This window comes from Peromyscus californicus, unplaced genomic scaffold (assembly GCF_007827085.1).
Source record: "Peromyscus californicus insignis strain IS unplaced genomic scaffold, ASM782708v3 Scaffold_11__1_contigs__length_118956290, whole genome shotgun sequence".
In the NCBI taxonomy this organism is placed as follows: domain Eukaryota; kingdom Metazoa; phylum Chordata; class Mammalia; order Rodentia; family Cricetidae; genus Peromyscus; species Peromyscus californicus.
The window spans coordinates 15,716,644-15,733,968 of record NW_026294402.1 but is presented as its reverse complement, the minus strand read 5'-3'; the positions used below and the strand labels follow the sequence as shown (position 1 = coordinate 15,733,968).

The 17,325-nt window shown below is 38.7% G+C and overlaps 1 protein-coding gene and 1 pseudogene across 2 annotated transcripts; one reads left to right on the top strand and one right to left on the bottom strand.

Annotated features, from left to right (window-relative positions):
* Positions 1–411: 411 nt before the first annotated feature.
* LOC128103176 (mitochondrial import receptor subunit TOM20 homolog) lies at positions 412–959 on the bottom strand (annotated as a pseudogene).
* Positions 960–15,571: 14,612 nt separating this feature from the next.
* Positions 15,572–16,703, top strand: LOC128103167 (olfactory receptor 18). 2 transcript variants are annotated; one of them, XM_052727284.1, is made up of 2 exons: positions 15,572–15,595; positions 15,783–16,703. In XM_052727284.1, exons 1-2 carry the CDS (start codon positions 15,572–15,574, stop codon positions 16,701–16,703), a joined length of 945 nt encoding a protein of 314 aa, XP_052583244.1. The 2 variants fall into 2 exon arrangements, with proteins under 2 accessions (XP_052583244.1, XP_052583253.1); XM_052727293.1 differs by lacking the exon at positions 15,572–15,595 and having other exon boundaries at positions 15,714–16,703.
* The last annotated feature ends 622 nt before the right edge of the window (positions 16,704–17,325 follow it).

The window sequence follows — 17,325 nt, the reverse complement described above, 5'->3', positions numbered from 1 at the left end:
CACAAACACAAGTTTCTATCCAATTTGATGACTTACAGTAAAATGTACTAGAGCTTTTAAAAAAATGGGCATTATTCAACTATCCTCCGTAGTCTCTTCCAATGTTTTAAAATTCATCACTGTGAGTTTTTGCCTAATACTCTACTGTATTTACATTTGAATTCATGTCTTAAGAATAAACGAAATCCATGATATTTTGGTTAACTCAGTGTATTTATAAAATGAAAAGTTCTATCAAAATACTTCTCACTGGAAAAAATAAATAGAACAGACAATGAATCTACTCAAAGTACACATTCACTTTGGTAAACTTCAGTGTAGTTCTTCAGTTCATGAAGTAGACTTCAGTTCATGACAAGCATATTTGCCCTTATTCCCCAGAGCCGATCAGCTTCCAAACTAATGGTTAAATCACTTTTAACTGAGATTTTATCGTGTTGATATCTGGCTCATTCCACATCATCTTCAGCCAAGCTCTGAGCACTTACAATTCTCTGACTAATGGTTGGAAGCTTGGTCAGAAGCATCTGGAACACTGGTGGTGGAAGAGTTTGCTGTAACACTTGCAGCAGCTACTGAGGCTGTCCACACACAGCGATTGCATTTGTCAGGTGGTCCACACCCTCTCGTATTCACCTTGTGCTAATAACTCTTCACCAAGCTGTGTCTCTTCAAGGAAGAATTTCTGAACAGCTTCAGCATCTTTTAAGTCAGGTCACTTGGAAAGCCCAGCTCTCTTCTTAGCAAGCTTCTGTTTCTTTCTTCGTTCTCGAAGCCTGTTCTTGAAGTTGGGGTCACTCCGCCTTTTGCGGTCAAAGTAGATGCAGTACCCGATGAAGAGGGCACCGCACACGCCCGCGGCGATGGCACTGTTCCGGCCCACCATCTTCGCTCGCCTGGGGCGTGCGCCGGGCCGCGGAGGCCCGCCAAACAGCGGTTAGCTCCGAGCGATTGGAGCACGCCGGCCGCTTGCCGCCTCCACTGCGTCTACAATGTATTTTGAGCTATGGAATGGTAATCTCTCCAGCATTGTTGCTTTGTAGTGTTTGGCTGTCTAGGGTCTTTTGTGTTTCCATGTGAAAGTTAGGATAGTTTTTCTCTATATATTCATGAACAATGATATGGAGATTTGATTGGGATTGCATTAAATCTGTAAATAGTTTTTAGTAAAATAGCCATTTTACAACATTAATTCTATCAATTCATGAACATGGATATATTTCCATTTTATAGTTGTTGTATGGTGTGACTCCTTCTTGCCGTTTTTAAAAATACAACCTTTTAAACATATGTTTGAATTTTCTTTGCAGGTATTTTACTGAGCAATTGTGAGTCTATATTTAAAAGGGATATCAGATTGTAGGGTATTTTTGCTGTGTCTTTACTGATTTTAGTATTACAGTGACTCTGGATTCATAGAAGGCATTTAGAGGTGATCCTTCTGTTTATATTTTTTAAAATAGTTTAAGAATGTTAGCTGTAGATCTTGGAAAGTCTGGTATAATTTTACTGTGAATCCAAATGGCTTTGTACTTTTTTTAGTTGTAAGGATTTTTATTACTATTTCAATGTCCTCATTTAGTATGTATCTGTTTAGGTTATTGACTTCTTGGGTTAATTTTGATGGTTTGGCTGAATCTAGAAATTTATCAATTTCTTTTAGGTTTTACAACTTATTGGTTTTTAAATTATTCCATTTTAATATATATATATATATATATTTTATGTTGATTTCTTTTTCTTAAGAAATTTTTTATTCATTTTACATACCAATCACAGATCCCCCTCTTCCCTCTTCCTGCCTCTCCAGTCTCCCTCCCTTCACAGTCCACCTCCCCATTTATGGAAGTCCTTACCTCATTTTAATATTTGAATTTACTTGATGTCTGCTGTCATGTTCCCTGTTCATTTCTGATTTTCTTTATTTGACTCTTTATTTTTGATTTTGGTTAGTTAGGCCATATATCTGTTAAACTTGTTATCTCCTCAAAGATCCAACTCTTAGATTGTTGATTCTATGTATTGCTTACTTTGTTTCTTCTATTTAATTAATTTCTACTTTGATTTTTATTTTTTCTTGCTGTTCACTGGGTTTGGTTTGTTCTTGTTTTTCCAAGTTTTTGAGTTGCATCATCAAGTAATTATTTTTTGTCTCTTCCATCCAGATCCATCTCATTTCTGTCTCTCATTAGAAATCAAACAGGCTTCTAAGGGAATATATAATAATATAACAAATAATATAATAAATATAATAAATATAATATAATATAATAAATATAATATAATATAATAAATATAATATAATACAATACAATATAATATAATAGAAAAAAGGCAAACAAATTGGAATAGGACAAAACTAACAGAAGTGAAAGAGCCCATGAAAAGGCCCAAGAAACATATATAAACTCAGAGGCACTCTTGTTTGCATACTCAGGAATTCCATAAAAACATAAAATAGGAAGAATATATATGCAAAGAACCTGTAGGGTTAAAAAAAGCAAAAATCTCCTGACATGACACAATGAGACAAAGAACCTTCAAAGATGTCTTGAAGATGCTATTCAAATCATTATCTGTTGGCCATCTACTTCTGGGCATGTGGACTACCTGGTGAGACTGCCTGGGAGAAAACCAAATTTTCATTTGCAAGTGGATGTCATTGGGGATAATTTCTGTTAAATATGGGGGCTTGTGTTAACTTCACCTTTGAGCTTTAGGACCCCATTGGTACAGGCCCTTGGACGCCCTGTGCAATCTGCCTCAGTCTGTGTGAGTTCCTGTGTACATTGGTTGTATGGTGTTTAAAAGGTTTTGTTACCTTGGTGTCCTCTCTCTCCTCTGGTTTTTACACTCATTCTGCCTCCTCTTCCACAGGGTTCCCTGACCCTTGAGGGGAGGGATTTGATGGAGGCATTCTGTTTATGGATGAGGATTCCAAAGTATCTCACACTCTGTGTATTATCTGACTGTGGGTCTCCGCTTGTTCCCATCTGCTGCAAGAGGAACCTTCTCTGATGACGGAGCAAGGGAGTGATAGATGAGTATAGCGGAATGTCATTGGGAGTAATTTTATTGCTGTGGTCCTTTAGTAGAATAGTAGCATTTGGTTTCCCCCTAGGTTCCTGGACTACCTAGTTTTTGATTCTTGATCACCCAAACAGTGTCAAGTATGGGTTTCAGCTTGTGGAGGGTGCATTAAATCAAGTCAGATATTGGTAGGTTACTCTCACAAGCTTTGTGCCACCATTTCACTTACATATCTTGCATACCAGACACTTTTAGATTAAAGGGTTTGTGGATGGGTTAGTGTTATGTTTTTTCTTTGGTAGTGTGTACAGTACCTTCCATTACCAAGAACACTAGCTCACAGGGGTGAAGGTTCTAGGTAGGTACTACAAGCTCGACTTCTCTGTGTTCAATGAGTTGCGTTAGGTGTTGTCTTCAGGATCCTTGCCCTCAGTTTGTGGAGAGTAACCTATAGTTTTGGCAGCAGCCTAGATTGTTTGGGGTTCCCATGGAATTCCTTTAGTCAACAATTTAATTAGATATAACCCACTCCCAGTACTGGAAGCTTCATTTGGTAACAAGAGATGTCAAGTTTGGTTAATGTCCAAAGTCCGTTACTTTATACTTAACCTCTGTGGTTCTACGGAATGTAGCTTGATTATCATTTACTTAGAGGGTAATATCCACATGGACTTGAATGCACATCATGTTTGTTTTTCTGAGTCTGAGATACCTCACTCAGGATGATTTTTTTCTAGTTCCATCCATTTGCTTGTGAATTTAATGATTTCATTTCTTTTAATGGCTGAGTAACACTCCATTGTGTAAATGTACCATATTTTCTTTATCCTTTCTTCTGTTGGGGGACATCTAGGTTGTTTCCAATTTCTGGCTACTATAGAGCAGCAATGCTATGGTTATGGTAAGGTGAGGTATCCTTGGGTATATACCTAAGAGCACTGTAGCTGGATTTTGAGGTATATTTTTATTTTATTTTATTTTTATTTTTAAAAATTATTATTATTAAGAAAAATTTTCATTCATTTTACACACCAATCAAAGATCCCCCTCTTTCCTCCTCTCGCTCCCTCAGCCTTCCCCTCCCAACCCACCCTCACTCCTACCCACAAGAAGGCAAGGCCTCCCATAGGGAGGCACATCCAGCAGAGGCAAGTCCAATCCCTTCCCCCGGCCTCAAGGCTGCACGAGGTGTCCCATCATAGGTAGTGGGCTCCAAAAAGTCTGCTCATGCACCAGGGATGGATTCTGATCCTACTGACAGGGGGCCTCCCAAGCAGATCAAGATACACAACTGATCCTACTGCCTGGGGGCCTCCCAAACAGTTCAAGCTAATCAACTGTCTCACTTATCCAGAGGGCCTGGTTCAGTTCCATGGGGGCTCCTCAGCTATTGGTTCACAGTTCATGTGTTTTCACTAGTTTGGCTATTTGTCCCTGTGCTTTTTCCAATCATGGTCTCCATATCTCTTGCTCATACAATCCCTCCTCTCTCTTGCTGATTGGACTCATGGAGCTCCACCTGGGGTTTGTCCATGGATCTCTGCATTTCTGCCCAGGCACTGGATAAGAGTTCTATCATGACAGCCAGGGTGTTTGGCCATCTGATCACCAGAGTAGGTCAGTTCAGGCTTTCTCTCGACCATTGCCAGTAGTCTATAGTGGAGGTATCTTTGTGGATTTCTGGGGACCTCTCTAGCACTCTGCTTCTTCCTATTCCCATGGGGTCTTCATTTATCATGGTGTCTCTTGTTCAAGTTCAGAAGTCCCTCAGGTTGGATTTTCTTTATTGAGTCTAATTCTATTTCCACTTTCAGGTTCTTTTTTGTTTTTCTCTTTGTCAAAAGTTATTTTTATTTTATTTAAAAATTACATTTATTGACTTGTGTGGGTCTGGATGTGCATTGTGTGTGTGTGTGTGTGTGTGTGTGTGTGAGAGAGAGAGAGAGAGAGAGAGAGAGAGAGAGAGAGAGAGAGAGAGAAAGAGAGAGAGAGAAAGAGAGAGAGAAAGAGAGAGAGAGAGAGAGAGAGAGAGAGAGAGAGAGAGAGAGAGAGAGAGAGAGAGAGAGAGAGGACAACTTGCACGAATCAGTTTTCTCTTTCTACCATACTGGTATCAGGGATCAAACTTTGTCAGGCTTGGCAACAAGTACCTTTAACCAATGAGACATCTCATTGGCCCTATTTTATTTCATTTTTGTTTTTATTCTTATAATAGCCTTTAAAATATATCCTGGTTACAGTTTTTTCCTCCCTCAACTCTTTCTAGTTCCTTCCCACCTCCCTTCCCATCAGAATCCATTTCCCTCCTGTCTCTCATTAGAAAGGAACAGGCTTCTAATAGATAACAATCAGACATAACAAAATAACTTATAAAAAGATAAAACAAAACCCATCACATTGAAGTTAGACAAGGCAAACCAACAGAAGGAGAAGGGGGCTCTAAGAGAAGGCCCATGAATCAGGGACTGCCCGTTTACACACTCAGGCGTCCCATAAAAATACTAAATTGAAAGCTATAATATGTATGCAGCAGACCTGGTTCAGACCTGTACAGGCCCTATGCTGATTAATTCAGTCTCTATGGGTTCATATGGGCTTTCTCAGTTGATTTTAAGGGCCTTGTTCTCCTAGTGCTCTCTATCCCGTCTGGATCTTACACTCTTACTGCCTCCTCTTCCTTGTGGTTCCCTGGACTCTTAGGTGGGGGGGATTTGACAGAGATATGGCATTTAGAGCTGTGTGTTCCCAAGGCTTCTCTCTCTCTCTCTCTCTCTCTCTCTCTCTCTCTCTCTCTCTCTCTCTCTCTCTCTCGTTATGTCTGGTGTGGGTCTCTGTATTTGTTCCCATCTACTGCAGGAGTATGTTGTTATATCTGCTTCTCAGTGGCTACACCTGATCCTACCACTGCCTCAGCTGCTGACTGCATCGCCTCAGCTGCTGCCTCGACCTTGCTGCTAAGGCCATGGGCTCCGGGGGCGGGGGTGCGGGTGGGCTTTGCATCCTGCGGTCCTGCCACCTCTTCAGCCACCTCCCTGTAGGGAGACAAATGCTGTTTTAATGAAGTTTCTATCCTCTTATTTTACCAATAAAGACTTGGGAGCCAGATGCTGAGGTAAAAACCTTCTAGCTCAGAGAGGCAGAGAAAGCAGCCAGTTGACCTTCCTCCTCAGCCATCATCTCAGAAAGAGGCTCTCTCTTACTTTGTCTAAAAACAAAACTCCAACTGAATGTTCCTCCCTTCTACTTCTTGTGCTTCTCTTTCTCTGACCTCCCAACTTCCCCTCACACTCTATGGTTATTTCCAATCAACTTGTTGCTTGCTCCTCCTCTTGACCTACGGTTGATTTTATTTAATTAATGCAGTCTTGGGGTTCACAGTGTGATCTAATATCCTGCACAGAAGGAACCTTCTCTGATGATGGCTGAATCACGCACTGATCTATGAGTTGAGCAGAATATCATTAGGAGTCATTTTATTTTTCCTTTTTTAGAACAGTAGTATTTAGTTTTACCCTAGATCTCTGGGTTATCTAATGTCTGGTTTTTATCATCCAAGCAGTGTTGGGTATGAGTTCCATGTTGTGGATTGAGCCTTAAATCAAATCAGACATTGCTTGGTTATATCCACAAGCTTTGTGAAACCGTTACCCCAGCATGTCTTGCAGGCAGGAAAGCTTGTAGGTCAAAGGTTTTGAGGTTGGGTTGGTGTTTACATTTCTCTTTTGGCAGCCTTATGAGCATCTTCCCTTACCAAAGACACTAGAAGGTAGGGGTTAAAGTTCTATGTAGGCACTAGCTTGACCTCTCAATCTTCATTGAGTTGTGTGAGTGTTATTTTCAGCAATGGGGTCTTGCTATTAGTTTGTAGAGAGAAACTTTTGTCCTGGAAACAGTCTGGGTTATTTGGGAATTTCCAAGGGGCCCCATTGGCCAACAACTAAATTGATGTAACCTAGTCCCTATACTGGAAGTTTTGCTTGGTGGCAAGAGATGGTCAGCTGGAATTCTGTCTCCTTCATTTTCTGGAAACTTTGTTAGGATTGTCTTCATATATTTTAGGAAGTTTCTGCTGTGCTTATTTTCCATAACACCTTTCAAATGCACCCAAATTCTAGCTGTGTCTCCCTGCATTCCATACCATAACCCCATTTCCTCTCTCCCTTCCCACTTGTCCCTCCCATTCTTATTCACCCAGTGCACCCATAAAATCTATTTCTCCCTCCCAGGGAGATCCATGTGTCTCCCTAGTCCCTTCCTTTATTTATAAAACCTCCCTGTGACTATGGGTGTTAATTTACTTAATGGTTAATAACCTCATATAAGAGAATACATACCATATTTATCTTTCTGGCTCTGGGTTACTTTATTCACAATGATTTTTTTCTAGTTCCATCCATTTGCCTGCAATTTTTGTGTTGTGATTTTTTAAACAGCTGAATAACACTCTATTGTATAAAGGTACCACATTTTCTTTATCAATTCTTCCATTCAGGGACATGTAGATTGTTTCCAGTTTCTGGCTATTGTGAATACAGCAGCAATGAACATGGTTGAGCAAGTGTCTTTGTGGTAAAGTGAAGGTCCTTTGGGTATATGCCCAAGAATGGTGTAGCTGGATCTTGAGGTAGATCAATTCCCATCTCCCCAAGGAACTGCTACACTGATTTCTATAGAGGTTGTACAAATTTGCACTCCCACCAGCAATGGATGAGTGTTCTGCTCATTTTAATTCTTGCTAGTATGAGCTTGTGTTATTGATATTAGCCATTCTGCCAGGTACAATATGAAATCTCAAAGTAATTTTGATTTGTATTTTCCTGTTTGATCAAGATACTGAACATTTCTTTAAGTGTTTCTCAGTCATTTGAATTTTCTCTACCGAGTATTCTCTTCATATCTTTTTTGAAATATTGGTTTAGTGATCATAAATTCTTTTAGTTTGCATTTATCATAGAAGGATTCTTTGTTCTTTAACCGGGAAGGATAGCTTCATTGGCTACAGATTTGGATTGCAGTGATTGTCATTTAAACCTTGAATACATCATTTTTTATCTCTTGGTTTTGGAATTTTTCAAATCTGTTGTTAATTTAATGATTTTGCCTTTAAGTTTGACTTCTTTTCTCTTCCAGCTTTCAATGTTCTTTATTTATTCTGTACAATTAGTTTTTAAAGTATATGATATGAGGAAATTTTGTTCCTGTCTTTGCAGTTTGGATTTGGGGTCTATCTATCTATCTATCTATCTATCTATCTATCTATCTATCTATCTATCTTCCTTCCTTCCTTCCTTCCTTCCTTCCTTCCTTCCTTCCTTCCTTGCTTTCTGCAAAAATTCTCTCATACACTCCATCTTGACTACAATTTCCCCTTCCTCTACTGCTCCCAGTCTCCCCCCATCTCATTTCTCCTCTATGCCAGATCAACTCCTCCTCCATTTTCCTTTAAAAAAAATAACAAGCCTCCCAGGGATATCAATCAACATGGCATAAGAAGTTATAATAAGACTAAGCACAACCTATGGTGATATTTTATTTGTATTAAAATGTTATTTGTATGTTAATAAATAAAGTTGCCCGGGGGTCAGAGCTATTAGCAAGCCATAGGAAAGCAGGGCAGTGGTGGCGTACGCTTGTAATTCCAGCACTTGGTAGGCAGAGCTGGGTAAGTCTCTGTGTGTTCAGGGATACAGCCATTATTGGATACACATGCCTTTAATCTTAATACCAATCATGGAAAACCTGGAGGCCTATACAGACAGGCCGTGAGGAGGCGGTCATGTGGTTGGGTTTACAACCAATGAGAAGGCAGGACAGGAACTCTATATAAAGACTTTAACACAGGGGTAGCTCTGGTTCAGAGAGGTAGGACCACCGCAGGAGGAAGGGTAAGGTTTTAGCTCTTAGCTCTGACCTCTTGGCTTTCTTCTTTGCATTGGTTCTGTGTTTCTTATTTAATAAGAAGGTTGGATACATCTACAACATCCCTCATATCAAGGCTGGGTGTGAGGCAACCCAGTAGGAGGAAAAGGATCCTAAGAGCAGGCAAAAGAGTCAGCAACATCCCCAATCCCACTATTAGGAGTCATACAAGAACACCTAGCTACATAATCATAACTTATATGCAAAGGACCTACCTCAGACCCATACACGCTCTGTGATTGTCACTTCAGTCTCTGTGATCTCGTATGAGACCTGCTTAGTTGTTATGTGGGCTTTCTTCTCATGGTGTCCTCAACCTCTCTGGATCCTACACTCCTTCCTTTCCCTCTATTGTGCAGTTCCCTTGACTCCATCTGGTGTTGGGCTGTGGCTCTTTGTATCTGCTTGCTTCATTTGCTGGATGACACTTTTCTGATTACAACTAGGCTAAGCCTCAATCTATGAGTATAGCAGAACATCATTAGTAATAATTTCATTGAATTTTCTTTTTTCCTAGTCATGTTTGGTTCTAGCCTGGGTCTCTGGGCTGTCCAGCCTCGGGTTCCTGGCCATCTAGGCAGGGTGCATCACTCTCTATTAATCTGGAAAATTTCTGCTCTAATATTATTGAATGTATTTTCTACACATTTAGTTTACACTTCTTATATGCCCATGATTCATCAGTTTTGCCTTTTAATAGTGTTCTTCAGATTTTTATGTTCTTTTTATACTTTTTTGTTATGTTTATGATTCACTTATTCTGTCTTCAACCATTGATATCCTGTTTTCCACTTGATCCATTGTATTGGTGAGACTTTAAGGGTTTTAAAATTTAACTTACTGAGCTTCTCATTTCAAATTTTCAATTTGACTTTTCAGCTCTTTTATTTCATTTTTGAAAATTATTTCATATATTGAATTTAGCTTTCATTCAGTTAGCTATACTGTTAATTTATTCAAGAATTTATTCACATCTTCTATGATTTTTATGAATCTTCTTGTGATCGTTTTCTGAATTCTTTGCCTGGGATTTCATATACTTCCCTCTCATTGGAAACCCATTCTGTGGAGTTCGTAATTTTCAGGGTTGTGTTGTTTTGATTTATCATGTGTTTTATGTTTCTGCATTTGGGCATGTGCTCCTTAGATTATGTCATTGGCTGGATTTTGTAAACTTTCTGTATTCTTTTAGTTGAAGTATTTCCAATGGTCAAGTAGAATTTTGTTGCAGTAACAGTGAGAAGAAATTTCTTCCTGCTGGGATGAGGTTGTAGTTCAGTAGACAAGTCTTCAGATGGCATGGCATACTTAGGGCACTATCCATGGTTCTCAGTGCTATTCCAAGTATAGAATGCTAAGTGAACAAGCTATCACATCTATGAAAATATAGTAATAGTGAATTGAAAATTTCAATTTTAGTAACTTTTGAATAAAGAAATGAGACTAGTACTATGCATACTCATATATCATTTAAAAGTGTGAGAATGAAAAGAAAATAAGAAGAGTAAGGTAAGTTATTACTGTTAGAGAAGTAGAAGAGGGAAAAGAATATACAAGGGAGGAAACAATAAAGTGAGTAGATGAGTCAGCTCCAGCTAAAGATAGAGTGAGAAGAGAAACAAGAAGAGAAATGCAATCAGACAACCTAAAGCAATCCCTGGACTCAGGGGGCCGAGGCAGTGAAATCTTCAGCTTCAGGCCAGCATAAATAATATGGGAGTGCCTGTCTCAAAAAAAGAGGAGGGGGAAAAGGAGGAGAGGAGAGCAGAGGGGAAGAGAGGAGAAAAAAGGAGAAGTGAATGGGGTGGGGAAGAAGAAAGGAAGCAAAGAGAAGAGAAGGGAAAGGCAAAGCATAAAGGACAGAGTTTGCTCAAAAATTAGATATTAAATAAGAGACGTACAACTATGGAGAGAAGAGAACAGGAGGAAAACTATGGTAAATTTTACATGTATTTGGATGGCTTTGTCTAATTTAGTCATCATGATTTAAGCAATGCCCATAAAAGTTCTATAAAGAAGGGAAAGAAAAAAGAAAAATGTAAATGTATAAATGTATAAAAAGAAAAATATAAAAGAAGGGAGGAATGAAGTAAAATAGAAATAAAAAAGATAAAATAGCCACAGCAATAACAGAAAAATAAAAGAAGATTTGTATGTATGTTTTCGTACATATAAGTAACAATACACAGACTGAGTATGTTAAATTTAGGAACACACACATATACATATATATGTGTGTTTATGTGTATACATATATGCATGCAATAACAGTGAAAAGAGGCCATGAATTTGAAGGAGAGTAAGGGAGGGGTACATGGGAGGGCTTGGAGGAAGAAAAGGGAAGGGGGAAATCTAAATATATTATAATCTCAAAAAATAAAAAAATAAAAAGACTGACTTTCTGTTCCCTAATAATGTCACTCACCAAGGCGTAGATATAATATATTCCGATCATGGTTTCCTTTCCCCCAACACCTTCTAGATCTCTCCACTCACCCACCCGATTCCCCATCCACCCAATTCCATACCATTATTTTCTCTTTCTCTTTAGAAAACAAATGGCAAATAAAACTAGACCAGAATAAAAAAAACCTCACAAGAAATACACCCCCCATAAAAACACAAAACTAGAAACCATAATATATAAGCAAAAAGATCAATAAGATGAAAAATGCCCAAAGTAATATGAGACAAAAAGTCTCAAAAAATATCATTGATTTTGTTTCATGTTGGCTGTCTACTGCAGAACATGGGCTCTACCCTTAAGTGTGATTATTATACCCAGTGAAATTACATTGGAGAAAACTAATATTTTTTAATATTTAAATGACTTTTATTTATGTATTTATTAATATATTTCTTGCATTTTTATTAAAAAATTAAATATAATACTTTCATTAATTTTTAAACATGTATTTAATGTATTTTGATCATATCTACCTGTGTTGGTTTGAATGAAAATGCCCCCATAGGCTCATAGGAAATTGCACTATCAGGAAGTGTGGCCTTGTTGGAGGAAGTGTATCACCAGGGGTGGGCTTTGAGGTTTCAGAAGCTCAACCTAGGCCCAGTGGCTCACTCTTCCTTCTTGCTGCCTGAGGATCTGGGTGCAGAATTCTCAGCTACTTTTCCAGCACCATGTCTGCCTGCATGCTGCCTTGCTCCCCACCATGACAGTGGAACCACTGAACTGCAAGCCAGCCCCCAGTGAAATGTTTTCCATTATAAGAGTTGCCATGGTTGCAGTATCTCGTCACAGCAATAGAAAACCTAACTAAGATAACCACCATTACTTCTTCCACCAATTCCTTTCAGATCTAACCCTACCTCTCTACCCTCCTACCTTAACTTGATGTCCTTGATTTCTTTTTAATAACCCAACATGTCTAATATGTAGGTATTGGGTCATTTATTGGAGCATGATTAGCTAGCTGACCAGGAACTAAACTTGTCTTAGTTAGGGTTTCTATTGTTGGAGTAATGACCATAGCTAAAAGCAACGTGGGGAGGGAAATATTTATTCTACTTTATAGCTTACAGGACATCACTAAGGAAAGTCAGGAAAGGAGCTTGGAGCCAGGAACCGAAGCAGATGTTATGGAGGGATATTGCTTACTGGTTTACTTCTCATAGCTTGCTCACACTGCTTCTTTATACAACACAGGATAACTGTCTTGGGATTAACACTACACCCACTATGGGCTGGGCCCTCCCACATCAATCATTAATCAAGAAAATGTCCCACAGACTTGTCTACAGGCCAATGTGGCAGGCATTTTCTCAATTGATGTTTCTTTTCCCCAGATGGCTGAACTTGTGCCATAAAATGCTGATTGGCCAGTAGCCAGGTAGGAAGTATAGGCGGGACAAGCAGAGAATAGAATTCTGGGAACAGGAAGGCTGAGTCAGGAGATGCCAGCCTGCTGCCCAGGGAGCAGCATGTAAAGGCAATAGGTAAAGCCATGGAACACGTGGCAACATATAGATTAACAGAAATGGGCTGAGTATAAGAGTAAGAGCTAGACAATGGTAGGCCTGAGCTAATGGCCGAGCAGTTTAAATAATATAAGTGTCTATATATTTATTTTATAAGTGGGCTATGAGACTGCTGGGGCTTGGTGGGACCCGGAGAGGAAAACTCTAGCTACATTGCCAAGTTGACATAAAGACTAGTCAATACACACCCTTGAAGAAGCCTTGTTCAGCCTCAATAGGAGGGCTTTTTCTTGTCTTATTGCATCCTGTTCTGTCCTGTTTGGCTGTCATCTTTTGGAGGCCTGATCTGTTCTGAAAAGGAAACATACAGGGAGTGGATCTAGAGGAGAGGGGAGATGTGGAGGAGCAAGGCGGAGTGGAGGAGGAAAAGCTATGGTTGGGATGTACTGTATGAGGAGAATCTATTTTTAATAAAAAAGAAATAATACCAACTTTTCCTCCTCCAGAAGCCAGTGATTGTCAATAGCTCCTCAGTTTGGGTTGGGAAAGAGGTCTGTGAGTCCCTGTTTCCTCTATTCTGGAATTTTGACTCTTGATTTTGTGCAGACAACAGTTGTTGTGAGTCCATGAGTGCAGTGGTTCTGTCTTGTTCAGAAGACACTGTTTTAGTCTGGTCCCCACCAATCCCTGGGTATTACAATCTTTTTGCTCCCTCTTCTGCAATGGTCCCTGACCCTTGGGGAGGGAGTGTAATACAGATGTCTCATTTGTGGCTGAGCACCCTGAAGAAACTTATTTTCTGCACTTTGACAGTTGTGAATTTTTGTCTTAATCACCATCCTCTGCACAAAAAGTTCTTCGATGAGCTCTGAGAGCTTCACTAATCTATGGACATAGAGATACAAATTTAGAGGATAATTTGATACCATGTCCATTTTACAAAATACTACTAGCAGGTTCACCTCTGGGGCCTGTGAGCTCTGCAATAATGGGTTCTTGGCCAGATTTCTAGTACCAGGCATATGTTTTTTTGCGCTGTGGAGGAGACCTTAAATCCAATCAGAAAGCCATTAATTTACTCCCATAACATTTGTGCCACAACAACACCCACAGGAATATCTAGTCGTACGGTGATTATTGTAGCTCATAGGATTCATAGCTGGGTAAGACTGTTGTTGACACCCCCTCCCACCACAGCAACCTGCATAATCCTGGACTATGCAAGCTAGCCATTAGGGAGCAATCTTCTTGGCCAGTACCAACTTGATTTCTCCATGTCCTGAGACCAGATTGCATAGTATTTTCAGCAACAGGATGGCCACACATTTAGTGAATGTTTTTCCATTAAGGATTAGAGTCAAGATACAAAAATGATGAAAATCTGTGAAGATAATTGACACATAAAATGTTTTCTGATTATGAACTTTTAACTTTAATTTAGAATCTACATAACATAGTTCAGCAATTATACTGTTTAGCATTCTATGTTGGAGAGAATTATTTTTAAAAATAATTCTTGTTTGCTTATAGATATGATGCTGAAGTAGATAATGCATGTGGAACTATCTATAGAAAATTTAAAAAATATACATTATCACAGTGCTGTGAGTTATCGTTTACTTTCACATTTATATTGATATCAGACACATTATTATAATGAGTTGAGAGAATGACCTTATTTCATAAAGCTTTTATTGATGCAAATTTGAACATAGGTAGATGAATAGGATTTGTTATATGGAAAAACCCTGACATCTAATTTTCTCTGTGACATCCAGGCTCATTCCTATTATATTTCACTTTTGGGCTTTAAATGAATAATGTGTCAAGGTTTGTACTTAAGGTTCCCATATCCTAAAATGGGCCTGTATATATAGCTGTTTTAATTTTAAAACTATAAACATGCCATATTCCATAAAGAACATGGACTGAGTCAGGACCCAATTTTGGTTCTTAAATAACATGTTCTGTTAAAGAATATCAGATGCTTTGCAAATTTTACTTTTATTTCATGTTTAAAGAATGAAATCTTATGAGCAATGTGGCCTTTACCATCTTATTGGTCCCGCTTAACTTCAATGCAACTTATGAAACTTTCATCTTTCATACCTTGATGAATTTGACATTATTTGACAATGTCTAACTAAAGTTTTATTTTTGCCTTAAAATTAGTTCTTTAAAATTTTAAAACTGCTTGACAGTGTCATACATTTATTTGCTCAATGGATTTTATTTATTTTACTTCCTCCCCATTTTCATCTCTTATTCCCTTCTCTCTCCCACTAAATCTTTTCTTCTCAAGTTCCATCTGGGAAATTCTTGCACACATGTGCATAAAATAGGGCTGTTACTTACTCTCTTTTTGGGACAAGCTCTCACTATTGCCTTGGGTGTCCTAAAACTCACTATGTAGACCAGGCTGGTCTCAAACTCATAGAGATCTGCCTACCTCTGCCTCCCAAGTGCTGGAATTAAAGTCCTATAACTCCAATCTCTGCATTAATTACTTTCAATATAAATAATATTACTTTCATCAGGAAAGGATATTTCTTATTATATATTTTATCTTAAAAGAGTATTTTCCTGTGGTAATAGTTTTGTAGGGAATGGTTTTGCTATTCAAAAGTAGTATTTCATTTGGGTTTCTCTAAAGTAAATATACATAGAATGAGACAAGTAACAGAAAATGATCAATAATGAAATTATTCTAGTATCAAATATATAAAAACTGAGAAATATTGAGAGCTGTTTATGAACCTGAAATTAAATGTGTAGAATTTATCAGCAAACTGCTTCCATTGAATATTTAGAGGCATTGTTGTGTATTGGTTTAATTATTTATTTTTTCTCCAATCCTCTTGTTCGTTTTCAAAAGGTGTCCAAGTAATATAAAAGAGAAAAATATAACACGTGTCTCAGAATTCCATCTCATGGGACTCTCAGATGATCCTCGGCTTCAGCCTATACTCTTTGGACTGTTCCTGTTCATGTACTTGGTCACAATGCTTGGGAACCTGCTCATCATCCTGACGGTCAGCTCTGATTCACACCTCCACAGTCCGATGTACTTTTTCCTCTCTAACTTATCATTGGCTGACATCAGTTTCACCTCCACCACACTGCCAAAGATGATAGTGGACATCCAGACTCACACCAGAGCCATCTCCTATTCAGGATGCCTGACTCAAATGTCCTTTTTCATGCTTTTTGGGTGTTTGGACAGTCTGCTTCTAGCTGTGATGGCTTATGATAGGTTTGTGGCTATCTGCCATCCTTTGCACTACCAGGTCATTATGAACCCTCGTCTTTGTGGCTTGTTGGTTTTTGTGTCTGTTCTCATCAGCCTTTTGGTCTCTCAGCTGCATAATTCAATAGTATTACAACTTACCTACTTCAAGAGTGTGGACATTTCTCATTTCTTCTGTGATCCTTCTCAACTTCTCAACCTTGCCTGTTCTGATACCTTTACTAATAACATAGTCATGTATTTTGTTGGTGCCATCTCTGGCTTTCTTCCTATCTCTGGAATTTTTTTCTCTTACTATAAAATTGTTTCCTCTATTCTTAGAATGCCATCTCCTGGTGGGAAGTACAAAGCCTTCTCCACCTGTGGCTCTCATCTGTCAGTTGTTTGCTTATTTTATGGGACTGGCCTTGGAGTCTACCTCAGTTCAGCTGTCTCATTGTCTCCCCGGAAGGGTGCAGTAGCATCAGTACTGTACACCGTGGTCACTCCCATGCTCAACCCTTTTATCTACAGCTTAAGAAACAGGGACATCAAGAGGGCCATGTGGCAGCTCCTCAGAAAAACAATCTAATATCAGGACCTGTGCCATTCATTTTGTATCTCTTGTAAATCTGTCTCACAGAATTCCCAATTCTTACAATACCCATGGCAATCTTCATTTGTTTAATATTGCTTTAATAACCACACAATTGAAGTCAACCCTCTTTCTCATATATTTAGAAAGCAGGAAAGCAGTAAATTCTTCCTCCCTTCCATATTATAAGAAAGTGCTCTAACTAGCTTCCTGCCATTCTTAATGGGTAGAGGCATACACCAAGCACTAGGGATTATGTGCTTATTAAAAGGTATCATCATGATGGGTGAAATATGTATGATATACAATTTTCTCTTATAGAAACAAAAATGGTACTTTTCTACCCTTCTTTATGTGTCTCTTCAGAAATGCTCCACAAGTGTTTGCTTTTACTTCTCTGGAAGGTTGACCTTGTTACAGTGGATGACTTCACTTCCAGACATGAATAGGCAATGCTATTGGTCTCAGTGTGTTAAAAAGGAGAACAAGAAACTGGGAGGGAGTGGAAGTTGATCTAGGAGGAGTTGAATGGGGCATATAGGGTGAATGTGACCAAAATACACTGTATGCATTTATGAAGTTCTCAGAGAACAAAATAAAAACATTATATATTAAGAAT